This window comes from Oncorhynchus gorbuscha, linkage group LG17, assembly GCF_021184085.1.
Source record: "Oncorhynchus gorbuscha isolate QuinsamMale2020 ecotype Even-year linkage group LG17, OgorEven_v1.0, whole genome shotgun sequence".
NCBI lineage: Eukaryota > Metazoa > Chordata > Actinopteri > Salmoniformes > Salmonidae > Oncorhynchus > Oncorhynchus gorbuscha.
In genome coordinates, this window is record NC_060189.1 from 9,431,210 (window position 1) to 9,444,246 (window position 13,037).

General features: G+C 45.3%; 1 protein-coding gene across 1 annotated transcript in view; it reads right to left on the minus strand.

Annotated features, from left to right (window-relative positions):
* Positions 1 to 13,037, minus strand: part of LOC124001292 (arf-GAP with SH3 domain, ANK repeat and PH domain-containing protein 3-like) — a 60,197-nt gene that overhangs the window by 16,787 nt on the left and 30,373 nt on the right. The window contains exons 12-14 of the mRNA XM_046307963.1: positions 10,663 to 10,732; positions 6,306 to 6,393; positions 5,857 to 5,905 (exon numbers count right to left, since the gene is read on the minus strand). Coding sequence (XP_046163919.1) covers positions 5,857 to 5,905; positions 6,306 to 6,393; positions 10,663 to 10,732 — 207 coding nt within the window. The remainder of the gene's footprint in view (positions 1 to 5,856; positions 5,906 to 6,305; positions 6,394 to 10,662; positions 10,733 to 13,037) is intronic.

The following is a 13,037-nucleotide window of genomic DNA, read 5'->3' on the forward strand; positions in this document are numbered from 1 at the left end:
GACATCCGAAGGCTTCAGCTGACCCTCCCTCCTTCTTCTTCTCCTCCCCACAGATGACATCCGAAGGCTTCAGCTGACCCTCCCTCCTTCTTCTTCTCCTCCCCACAGACACAGATGACATCCGAAGGCTTCAGCTGACCCTCCCTCCTCCTTCTTCTTCTCCCCACAGACACAGATGACATCCGAAGGCTTCAGCTGACCCTCCCTCCTTCTTCTTCTCCCCACAGACACAGATGACATCCGAGGCTTCAGCTGCTTCAGATGACATGAGGCTTCCTGACCCTCCCTCCTTCTTCTTCTCCTCCCCACAGACACAGATGACATCCGAAGGCTTCAGCTGACCCTCCCTCCTTCTTCTTCTCCTCCCCACAGACACAGATGACATCCGAAGGCTTCAGCTGACCCTCCCTCCTCCTTCTTCTCCTCCCCACAGATGACATCCGAAGGCTTCAGCTGACCCTCCCTCCTTCTTCTTCTCCTCCCCACAGATGACATCCGAAGGCTTCAGCTGACCCTCCCTCCTTCTTCTTCTCCTCCCCACAGACACAGATGACATCCGAAGGCTTCAGCTGACCCTCCCTCCTCCTTCTTCTTCTCCCCACAGACACAGATGACATCCGAAGGCTTCAGCTGACCCTCCCTCCTTCTTCTTCTCCCCACAGACACAGATGACATCCGAAGGCTTCAGCTGACCCTCCCTCCTCCTTCTTCTTCTCCCCACAGACACAGATGACATCCGAAGGCTTCAGCTGACCCTCCCTCCTTCTTCTTCTTCTCCCCACAGACACAGATGACATCCGAAGGCTTCAGCTGACCCTCCCTCCTTCTTCTTCTCCTCCCCACAGATGACATCCGAAGGCTTCAGCTGACCCTCCCTCCTTCTTCTTCTTCTCCCCACAGATGACATCCGAAGGCTTGATCCTGAGGCCCACACAGAGAGAAGAGGAAGAGGGGCTCCCGAGTGGCGCAGCGTTCTAAGGCACTGCATCTCACTGCTAGAGACGTCACTACAGACCCTGGTTCGATTCCAGGCTGTATCACAACCGGCCGTGATTTGGAGTCCCATAGGGCGGTGTACAATTGGCCTAGTGTCGTGAGGGTTTTGGCAGGTGTACGCAGTCATTGTAAATAATATTTTTTTCTTAACCGACTTTCCTGGTTAAATCAAATAAAAAGAGGAGAGAAACCCCCTACTCAGCTCTGTACGCTCCAGAGAGAGGTCCCAACCCAAACTAGCTCCCTCTCTTGTGCAGTTCAGTTTCCACCTCATTTTGTGGCCAGTAAGCTTGATGCCCTCAATCTCACACAAATGATCAATGAACCTACCAGGTACCTCCCCAAAGCCTTAAACACGGGCACCCTCATAGATATCATCCTAACCAACTTGCCCTCTAAATACACCTCTGCTGTTTTCAACCAAGATCTCAGCGATCACTGCCTCATTGCCTGCATCCGTAATGGGTCAGCGGTCAAACGACCTCCACTCATCACCGTCAAAAGCTCCCTGAAACACTTCAGCGAGCAGGCCTTTCTAATTGACCTGGCCCGGGTATCCTGGAAGGATATTGACCTCATCCCATAATGTCTGGTTATTATTTTTTTTAAATGCCTTCCTCACCATCTTAAATAAGCATGCCCCATTCAAGACATTTAGAACCAGGAACAGATATAGTTCTTGGTTCTCTCCAGACCAGACTGCCCTTAACCAACACAAAAACATCCTATGGCGTTCTGCATTAGCATCAAACAGCCCCCGTGATATGCAACTTTTCAGGGAAGCTAGAAACCAATATACACAGGCAGTTAGAAAAGCCAAGGCTATCTTTTTCAAATTTGCTTCCTGCAACACAAACGCAAAAAAGTTCTGGGACACTGTAAAGTCCATGGAGAATAAGAACACCTCCTCCCAACTGCCCACTGCACTGAGGATAGGAAACTGTCACCACCAATAAATCCACTATAATTGAACATTTCAATAAACATTTTTCTACGGCTGGCCATGCTTTCCACCTGGCTACCCCTACCCCGGTCAACAGCACTGCACCCCCTGACTCCAGGTCATCTACAAGAGCCTGCTATGTAAAGTTCCCCCTTATCTCAGCTCGCTGGTCACCATAGCAGCACCCACCTGTAGCACGCGCTCCAGCAGGTATATCTCTCTGGTCACCCCCAAAACCAATTATTTCTTTGGCCACCTCTCCTTCCAGTTCTCTGTTGCCAATGACTGGAATGAACTACAAAAATCTCTGAAACTGCAAACACTTATCTCCCTCACTAGCTTTAAGCACCACCTGTCAGAGCAGCTCACAGATTACTGCACCTGTACATAGCCCATCTATAATTTAGCCCAAACAACTACCTCTTCCCCTACTGTATTTATTTATTTATTTTGCTCCTTTGCACCCCATTATTTCTATCTCTACTTTGCACATTCTTCCACTGCAAATCTACCATTCCAGTGTTTTACTTGCTATATTGTATTTACTTCATCACCATGGCCTATTTTGCCTTTACCTCCCTTATCTCACCTCATTTGCTCACATTGTATATAGACTTGTTTTTCTACTGTATTATTAACTGTATGTTTGTTTTACTCCATGTGTAACTCTGTGGTGTTGTATGTCTCAAACTGCTTTGCTTTATCTTGGCCAGGTCGCAATTGTAAATGAGAACTTGTTTTCAACTTGCCTACCTGGTTAAATAAGTGTGAAATAAAAATAAATAAAAAATAGTGGTGGCAGCATCATGTTATGGGGATGCTTCTCATCGTAAGGGATTGGGGCACTTATCAGGATAGAAGAGAAGATGAATCGAGAAATGTATGTAAAAGTCCTTGAAGCAAACCTACTGCCCTCTGCAAGAAAGCTGAAACTGGGAAAGAAGTTCACCTTTCAACATGACAACGACCTGAAGCACACAGCCAAAGCTACAGTGGAGTGGCTAAGAAATAAAAAGGTAAATGTCCTTGAGTAACCCAGTCAGAGCTCCGACCTAAATCCAATCGAAAATGTGTGGCACGACTTGAAGATTGCTGTCCAAGGAACTTGAAAGTACAGTTTTGTAAAGAATGGTCAAATATTGCCTAATCTAGGTGCGCAAAGTTGGTAGAGAGCTATCCCAAAGGCAATCACAGCTGTAATTGCTGCCAAAGGTGCTTCCACAAGGTATTAACTCAGGTGGGTGGAGACTTATCCAATTGTGATGTTTCAGTTTTGCCCCCCCCACACACACACACACACACACACACACACACACACAAAAATTGCCTTGAAAGTCTGGTGTGTAGATGAGTGGGAAAACATGCTTTATTTAAATGCTTGAAACTCTGAGGCAATGACAAAGGAGAAAAAAATTCACAGAGGTGTAGACTTTCTATAGGCAGTGTATGTTGAAGAGGGTGGGGCTCAAGCTGCATCCCTGTCTCATCCCACGGCGCCAATTTTAACAGCACACGTGTTGTTCGTATGTTTTCTTTCTACCTATCTCTATCTCGGTATCTTTTTCTATCTCTTTCTGAAAGAAACATATTGTATCTCTTTCTGAAAGAAGATCTACTTTGTAGTCGTTCCTCTCTCTGAAATAAATACTATATTGTAATCTTTTCCTATTTTTGAATGGAATTTCTCTCTCTTTCTAAATGACACAGTTACTGTCCTTATCTACACCTCAGTGTATCTGGAACAATGCTTGTATAGAATCTAGGAGGGATGTCAGTGTATTTGGAACAATCATAGAAATTGAAGGAATAGAACGGGCTTGGAACCTTTAACCCTGGCAATTTGACTGGGTACATGGGTACACTCGCAATAGCTGCCTGTTATTGTGATGCAACAATTTCCATGGTAATGTAGAATGTTTAATCCAAATTATGTTAATTGATGTGGCTCATGCAATGGAAATATTTTCGTAGTCAGTTGAGGTGATTCAACAAATCACCGTACAGATTGATGGGTACACTTGCTTTTACTTCCTGCTTTGCTCCTATGGGTACAATCTCAATGGTTGCCAGTCCTCCTAGTATGCCACCATTGACTTGAATGGGGATGCCCGTTCTATTCATTAAAATTCTATGGGAACAATGCTTGTATAGAAACAAGGAGGGATTCCAGTGTATTTAGAACAATTCTTGTATAGAAACAAGGAGGGATTCCAGTGTATTTAGAACAATGCTTGTATAGAAGGGAGGAGGGATTCCAGTGTATTTTGAACAATGCTTGTATAGAAGGGAGGAGGGATTCCAGTGTATTTAGAACAATGCTTGTATAGAAACAAGGAGGGATTCCAGTGTATTTAGAACAATGCTTGTATAGAAGGGAGGAGGGATTCCAGTGTATTTAGAACAATGCTTGTATAGAAGGGAGGAGGGATTCCAGTGTATTTAGAACACTGCTTATACAGAAGGGAGGAGGGATTCCAGTGTATTTAGAACACTGCTTGTATAGAAACAAGGAGGGATTCCAGTGTATTTAGAACAATACTTGTATAGAAACAAGGAGGGATTCCAGTGTATTTAGAACAATACTTGTATAGAAGAGAGGAGTGATTCCAGTGTATTTAGAATAATACTTGTATAGAAGAGAGGAGAGATTCCAGTGTATTTAGAACAATACTTGTATAGAAGAGAGGAGAGATTCCAGTGTATTTAGAACAAGAGCTTCAATGCCATACAGCACTCCTTCCGTGGCCTCCAACTGCTCTTAAATGCGAGTAAAACCAAATGCATGCTTTTCAACCGATCGCTGCCTGCACCCGCATGCCCGACTAGCATCACCACCCTGGATGGTTCCGACCTTGAATATGTGGACATCTATAAGTACCTAGGTGTCTGGCTAGACTGCAAACTCTCCTTCCAGACCCACATCAAACATCTCCAATCGAAAATCAAATCAAGAGTCGGCTTTCTATTCCGCAACAAAGCCTCCTTCACTCACGCTGCCAAGCTTACCCTAGTTAAACTGACTATCCTACCGATCCTCGACTTCGGCGATGTCATCTACAAAATGGCTTCCAACACTCTACTCAGCAAACTGGATGCAGTCTATCACAGTGCCATCCGTTTTGTCACTAAAGCACCTTATACCACCCACCACTGCGACTTGTATGCTCTAGTCGGCTGGCCCTCACTACATATTTGTCGCCAGACCCACTGGCTCCAGGTCATCTACAAGTCCATGCTAGGTAAAGCTCCGCCTTATCTCAGTTCACTGGTCACGATGGCAACACCCATCCGTAGCACGCGCTCCAGCAGGTGTATCTCACTGATCATCCCTAAAGCCAACACATCATTTGGCCGCCTTTCGTTCCAGTACTCTGCTGCCTGTGACTGGAACGAATTGCAAAAATCGCTGAAGTTGGAGACTTTTATCTCCCTCACCAACTTCAAACATCAGCTATCCGAGCAGCTAACCGATCGCTGCAGCTGTACATAGTCTATAGGAAAATAGCCCACCCATTTTCACCTACCTCATTCCCATACTTTTTTTATACTGTTTTTATTTATTTATTTTTCTGCTCTTTTGCACACCAATATCTCTACCTGTACATGACCTGATCATTTATCACTCCAGTGTTAATCTGCAAAACTGTATTATTCGCCTACATCCTCATGCCTTTTGCACACATTGTATATAGACTGCCCATTTTTTTTCTACTGTGTTATTGACTTGTTAATTGTTTATTCCATGTGTAACTCTGTGTTGTCTGTTCACACTGCTATGCTTTTATCTTGGCCAGGTCGCAGTTGCAAATGAGAACTTGTTCTCAACTAGCCTACCTGGTTAAATAAAGGTGAAATAAAAATAAATAAATAAAAAATACTTGTATAGAAGAGAGGAGGGATTCCAGTGCTCTGCTTACATCATGCATTCCTGCTCGTCCTCGGCTTGGAAATGGTACGTCCGATTATCTGGAGAGAGGAACGATAGGTGTGAATTTAGAGGGACAGGGGAGGAGAGAGGAGGACAACAGAGAGAGTGCAGTAGGCTACATTCCGAGGGATACATGCAAGGGGAAAACCTGATCCACAGACACAGAGAGAGGATCGGTTGAGGGAGACTCGTCTCTCTGCATCGTCTTTCCATTACATACACAGGCTCAGGCACAGGCACACACACACACACACACACACACACACACACACACACACACACACACACACACACACACACACACACACACACACACACACACACACACACACACACACACACACACACAGGCAAATGCACTTGCACACAGCTCAGACCATAGTTATGTGGAGAAAGGTGAGAGGTCAGTGGTGAGAGGTCAAGGAGGGGTGAACCTACGTGTGACCAGGTCAAAGGTTCTCCTCTCATCTGGGTTGGGGCGCACCTGACAGGTCAGGAGGTTGAGCTTCGCCGGTGGTCGGTTGATCTGTGGAACCAACGACACTGGGGTCAATTCCCACCCTAGGGCTGACCCAAACTTTACTATGCTGGCTCAGATGCTAGCTTTTCACATCATCTTTTCCAGAATGGTCCCAACAACTATGGAATACAGTGCATTCGGGAAGTGTTCAGGCCCCTTCACTTTTTCCACATTTTGTTACGTTACAGCCTTTTTCTAAAATGTATTAAATATATGTTTTTTTCTCATCAATCTACACACAGTATTCCATAATTACAAAAGCAAAAACAGGTTCATAAATTTTTGCAAATGTATAAAATAATATAACTGAAATATCACATTTACATAAGTATTCAGACCCTTTACTTACTACTTTGTTAAAGCACAGCCTCAAGTCTTCTTGGGTAGGACACAACAAGCTTGGCACACCTGTATTTGGGGAGTTTCTCCCATTCTTCTCTGGAGATCCTCTCAAGCTCTGTCAGGTTGGAGCTATTTTCAGGTCTCTCCAGAGATGTTAGATCGGGTTCAAATCTGGGCTCTGGCTGGACCACTCAAAGACATTCAGAGACTTGTCCCAAAGCCACTCCTGCGTTGTCTTCTCTGTGTGCTTAGGGTCGTTGTCCTGTTGGAAGGTGAACTTGGAGCAGGATTTCATCAAGGATCTCTCTGTACTTTGCTCCGTTCATCTTTCCCTCGATCCTGACTAGTCTCCCAGGCCCGGTCTCTGAAAAACATACCCACAGCATGATGCTGCCACCACCATGCTTCAATGTAGGGATGGTATTGGCCAGGTGATTAGCGGTGCCTGGTTTCCTCCAGAAATTCAGGCCAAATTCAGGCCAAAGAGTTCAATCTTGGTGCCTTTTGGCAAACTCCAAGCAGGTTGTCGTGCCTTTTACTGAAGAGTGGCTGCCGTCTGGCCACTCTCCCATAAAGGCTGGATTGGTGGAGTGCTGCAGAGATGGTTGTCCTTCTGGAAGTTTCTCTCATCTCCACAGAGGAACTCTGGAGCTCAGAGTGACCATCGGGTTCTTGGTCACCGTGGTTCTACACCGATTGGCCGGGTGACCAGCTCTGGGAAGAGTCCTAGTGGTTCCAAATTTCTTCCATTTAAGAATTGTGGAGGCCACAGTGTTCTTGGGGACCTACAATGCTGCAGAAATGTGTTGGTACCCTTCCCCAGATCTATGCCTTCAACACAATCCTGTCTCGGACCTCTAAAGACAAAAAAAGTTGTAGAAACATCTCAAGGATGATCAATGGAAACAGGATGCACCTGAACTCAATTTTAAGTCTCATAGCAAAGGGTCTGACTACTTATGTAAATAAGGTATTTTTTAAATAAAATTTGCTACAATTTCTAAAAATGCGTTTTTGCTTTGTCATTAAGGGGTAATGTGTAGATTGATGCAGAAAAAATATATATTTTATACATTTTAGAACAAGGCTGTAACTTAACAAAATGTGAAATTAGTGAAGGGGTCTGAATACTTTCAGAGTATGCATTACTAGGGCAGCCCAGTCCAGCCTGGCTAAACTATAGTACATTTCAAGAGCATCAGCAACCTGGCGACTAGGGCTGTCCCCAACAAAAATCTTGGTCAACAATGAGTTGTCTGTTCTTTCGACCAATCGATTGATTGAAATATAGGCCTAAGTAAGTGGCGGTATTAAGGCTAAGCAGGAAGCTTTCTCAGGCCTACAGCTCGATGGTGGTTACACAAGGCTGCTATACAAAGGCTATTAATGACAGTGACAGTACTTATTATTATAATGACGGTCATAATAATAAATAGAAATGAAATCAAGGAAAAAGGAGGGTTATTATTATTATAAATAAAATTATAAAACAGACCATTTGAAATAATGCTAAATAAATGATAAATAATACCAGAGAGGCTGGTCTAATGAAAAGAAGTGTCAAGCCTTTATTTCAGCACAGCAAAGATGAAAAACAACCGCACTTGTGAAATTGTTGCATGAGGCTTGGTGCTTATGGAATCAGTAGGCTATTACACAAACAGTCAAACAGGCAACAGAAGCAGCATCTGTCATCTTTCTGTAGATATACAGTAATAGTCAAAAGTTTGGACACGCCTAATCATTCAAGGTTTTTTCTTTATTTTTACTATTTTCTACATTGTAGAAAAATAGTGAAGACATCAAAACTATGAAATAACATGTATGGAATCATGTAGTAACCAAAATAAGTGTTAAAAAAATGTATATATATATTTGAGATTTGTCTAAGAAGCCAACATGTATGGAATAATGTGGAGATGGGAGGAACGTCCTTGATGACAGCTTTGCACACTCTTGGCATTCTCTCAACCAGATTCATTAAAATAGTTAAAATAGTGACATTTCTTTCCTTAATACGTTTGAGCCAATCAGTTGTGTTGTGACAAGGTAGGTGTGGTATACAGAAGATGGCCCTATTTGGTAACAGACTAAGTCCATATTATGGCAAGAACAGCTCAAATAAGCAAAGAGAAATGACAGTCCATCATTACTGTAACACATGAAGGTAAGTCAATACGTAAAATTAAGAACTTTTCAAGTTTCTTCAAGTGCAGTCGTAAAAACCATCAAACACTATGATGAAACTGGCTCCCATGAGGACCGCCACAGGAAAGGAAGACTCAGAGTTACCTCTGCTGCAGAGGATAAGTTCATTAGAGTTACCAGCCTCAGACATTTCAGCCCAAATAAATGCTTCACAGAGTTCAAGTAACAGACACATCTCAACATCAACTGTTCAGAGGAGACTGCGTAAATCAGGCCTTCATGGTGGAATTGCTGCAAAGAAACCACTACTAAAGGACACCAATAATAAGAAGAGACTTGCTTGGGCCAAGAAACATGAGCAATGGACATCACACCGGTGGAAATCTGTCCTTTGGTCTAATGAGTCCAAATTTTAGATTTTTGTTTCCAACCACCGTGTCTTTGTGAGACGCAGAGTATTGTAGGTGAAGCATGGAGGAAGTGAGATGGTGTGGGGCTGTTTTGCTGGTGATACTGTCTGTGATTTAACCAGCATGGCTACCACAGCATTCTGCAGTGATACGCCATCCCATCTGGTTTGCACTTAATGAGACTATAATTTGTTTTTCAACAGGACAATGACCCAAAACACAGGCTATGTAAGGGTTATTTGACAAGAAGGAGTGATGGAGTGCTGCATCAGATTACCTGGCCTCCACAATCACCCAACCTCAAACCAATTGAGATGTTTTGGGATGAGTTGGACCGCAGAGTGAAGGAAAAGCAGGCCACAAGTGTTCGGCATTTCCACAGTCCTTCAAGACTGTTGGAAAAGCATTCCAGGTGAAGCTGGTTGAGATAATGCCAAGAGTGTGCAAAGCTGTCATCAAGGCAAAGGGCGGCTACTTTGAAGAACCTAAAATATAACATATTTTGATTTGTTGACCACTTTTTTGGTTTATACATGATTCCATATGTGTTAGTTCATATTTTTGATTTCTTCACTATTATTCTACAATGTAAAAAAATTTTTTTAAATAAAACTAAAACTTGAATGAATAGGTGTGTCCAAACTTCTGACTGCTACCGTACATGGTTGATTTATAAAATCAGACAAATTTAACAGCTGTTAATTACAGACCTATTTAAGTTGTGGTTTCCTCTCTCCTCTCTTTTCTTAGACAATTAAGGCAAGGGCTGTTTTCTCACCTCCTAACTCTGCTGCTGCTTCCGCCTCATTCTCAACACCAATATGCTGGTTAACTTTGCTATTATGCACATAGCAACATGGTCTAGGAAAAAAACGTCAATTCAACAGCTCACTGATGTGTTTCAGAACCACGGACGGCGACCACTATCCAACACGGGAGAAAGTGGATGTTATAAAATAATATTTTTTATTCATTTATGAACCATTGTTCATACATAATATAACCATATACATTTTTAGTAGCACATGTCTTAGAGTGATGGACTGTTCCATCCCCAAGGCCTCCACAATTGATCAGTCCACTCAGACAGGCGCCAATCAGACAGGTGTCGTGTACACCATGAATGGATTTTTTTCATCATTTTTGCTACTGCTCGACTAAAGAGATCTCAGTTGACTAACAGCCTATCAACCAAACAATCCACCCGTCCACTAAATGGGGTCAGCCTTGTTGGCGACTAATTTAAAGTTACAGGTAGTCAGGTATACACTAGTTTGAGGATTACTTTTGGCACTGAGCTTTACTGTAAGGTTTATATACTGTATTGGGTACAGGATATGAGAGGTGAATGAGATGTCAACTAAAAGAGTCTCACCGTGCTGTGAGAGATGGTCAGACAGCCGTACTTGACACCACACTTCCTCTTCTGCCACACCTTCCTAATCCTGGATGGATGGGAGGGAGGGAGGGAGCGAGGGAGCGAGGGGGAGACAGAGCGTGAGAGAGAGAGAGGGAGAGACTCAGACCACATTCTAAGTCAGGTATAACTTACTGTATATCTACAGTACCATCAAGCTTACTCATCATATCTAGGAATACAAGTTTGTTTCCCCAACTGACTCACATCCCCCCCTATGTTATCACACTGTAATCTAACGCTCTGAGAACGAGGAGAGAACAGGGGAGAGGGGCTGGAATGGAGACATAGGCCTGTTTTAGACTTCCAGGCTACCCCTCTCTCTTCTTTCTCCTCTCTCTTTACTCTTTCCCTTTCTCTCTCTCCTATCCCCCCCTCTCTCTCTTTCTTTCTCCTCCCTCTAATCTCTCTTTCTCTCCTATCCCTCTCCCTTTTCTTTCACTCTCTTTCTCTTTCTCTCTGCATGACATGGGTTAGCTGGAGTAGCTGGATCCACTCATCCAGCCAGGCCTCTTCGCCAGGATCCAAACCCCAGAATAATGAAGACCAGCTGGGGCTGACATAGCACTGTGCCCCCACCCCTCCCTCCCAGCCTCCCCATGTCACGCTCCACCCTGCTACAGACCCTAACCCTGCTGAGTCCTAACCTTAACCCTAACCCTGCTGAGGCCTAACCTTAACCCTGCTGAGGTCTAACCTTAACCCTAACCCTGCTGAGGCCTAACCTTAACCCTAACCCTGCTGAGGCCTAACCTTAACCCTAACCCTGCTGAGCCCTAACCTGAACCCTAACCCTGCTGAGGCCTAACCCTGCTGAGGCCTAACCTTAACCCTAACCCTGCTGAGGCCTAACCCTGCTGAGGCCTAACCTTAACCCTAACCCTGCTGAGGCCTAACCCTGCTGAGGCCTAACCTAACCCTGCTGAGGCCTAACCCTGCTGAGGCCTAACCCTGCTAACCTTAACCCTAACCCTGCTGAGGCCTAACCTTAACCCTAACCCTGCTGAGGCCTAACCTTAACCCTAACCCTGCTGAGGCCTAACCCTGCTGAGGCCTAACCTTAACCCTAACCCTGCTGAGGCCTAACCCTGCTGAGGCCTAACCTTAACCCTGCTGAGGCCTAACCCTGCTGAGGCCTAACCTAACCCTAACCCTGCTCAGGCCTAACCCTGCTGAGGCTTAACCTTAACCCTGCTGAGGCCTAACCCTGCTGAGGCCTAACCTTAACCCTGCTCAGGCCTAACCCTGCTGAGGCCTAACCTTAAACCTGCTGAGGCCTAACCCTGCTGAGGCCTAACCTTAACCGTAACCCTGCTGAGGCCTAACCCTAACCCTGCTGAGGCCTAACCTTATCCCTGCTGAGGCCTAACCCTGCTGAGGCCTAACCTTAACCCTAACCCTGCTAGGCCCTGCTGAGGCCTAACCTTAACCCTGCTGAGGCCTAACCCTGCTGAGGCCTAACCTTAACCCTAACCCTGCTCAGGCCTAACCTTAACCCTAACCCTGCTGAGGCCTAACCCTAACCCTGCTGAGGCCTAACCTTAACCCTAACCCTGCTGAGGCCTAACCTTAACCCTAACCTTGCTGAGGCCTAACCCTAACCCTAACCCTGCTCAGGCCTAACCCTGCTGAGGCCTAACCTTAACCCTGTTGAGGCCTAACCCTGCTGAGGCCTAACCTTAACCCTAACCCTGCTCAGGCCTAACCTTAACCCTAACCCTGCTGAGGCCTAACCTTAACCCTAACCCTGCTGAGGCCTAACCTTAACCCTAACCTTGCTGAGGCCTAACCCTAACCCTGCTGAGGCCTTACCTTAACCCTAACCCTGCTCAGGCCTAACCTTAACCCTAACCCTGCTGAGGCCTAACCTTAACCCTGCTGAGGCCTAACCTTAACCCTAACCCTGCTGAGGCCTAACCCTGCTGAGGCCTAACCTTAACCCTGCTCAGGCCTAACCTTAACCCTAACCCTGCTGAGGCCTAACCCTAACCCTGCTGAGGCCTAACCCTAACTCTGCTGAGGCCCAACCTTAACCCTAACCCTGCTGAGGCCTAACCTTAACCCTAACCTTGCTGAGGCCTAACCCTAACCCTGCTGAGGCCTTACCTTAACCCTAACCCTGCTCAGGCCTAACCTTAACCCTAACCCTGCTGAGGCCTAACCTTAACCCTAACCCTGCTGAGGCCTAACCCTGCTGAGGCCTAACCCTAACCCTGCTCAGGCCTAACCTTAACCCTAACCCTGCTCAGACCTAACCTTAACCCTAACCCTGCTGAGGCTTAACCTTAACCCTAACCCTGCTGAGGCCTAACCTTAACCCTAACCCTGCTGAG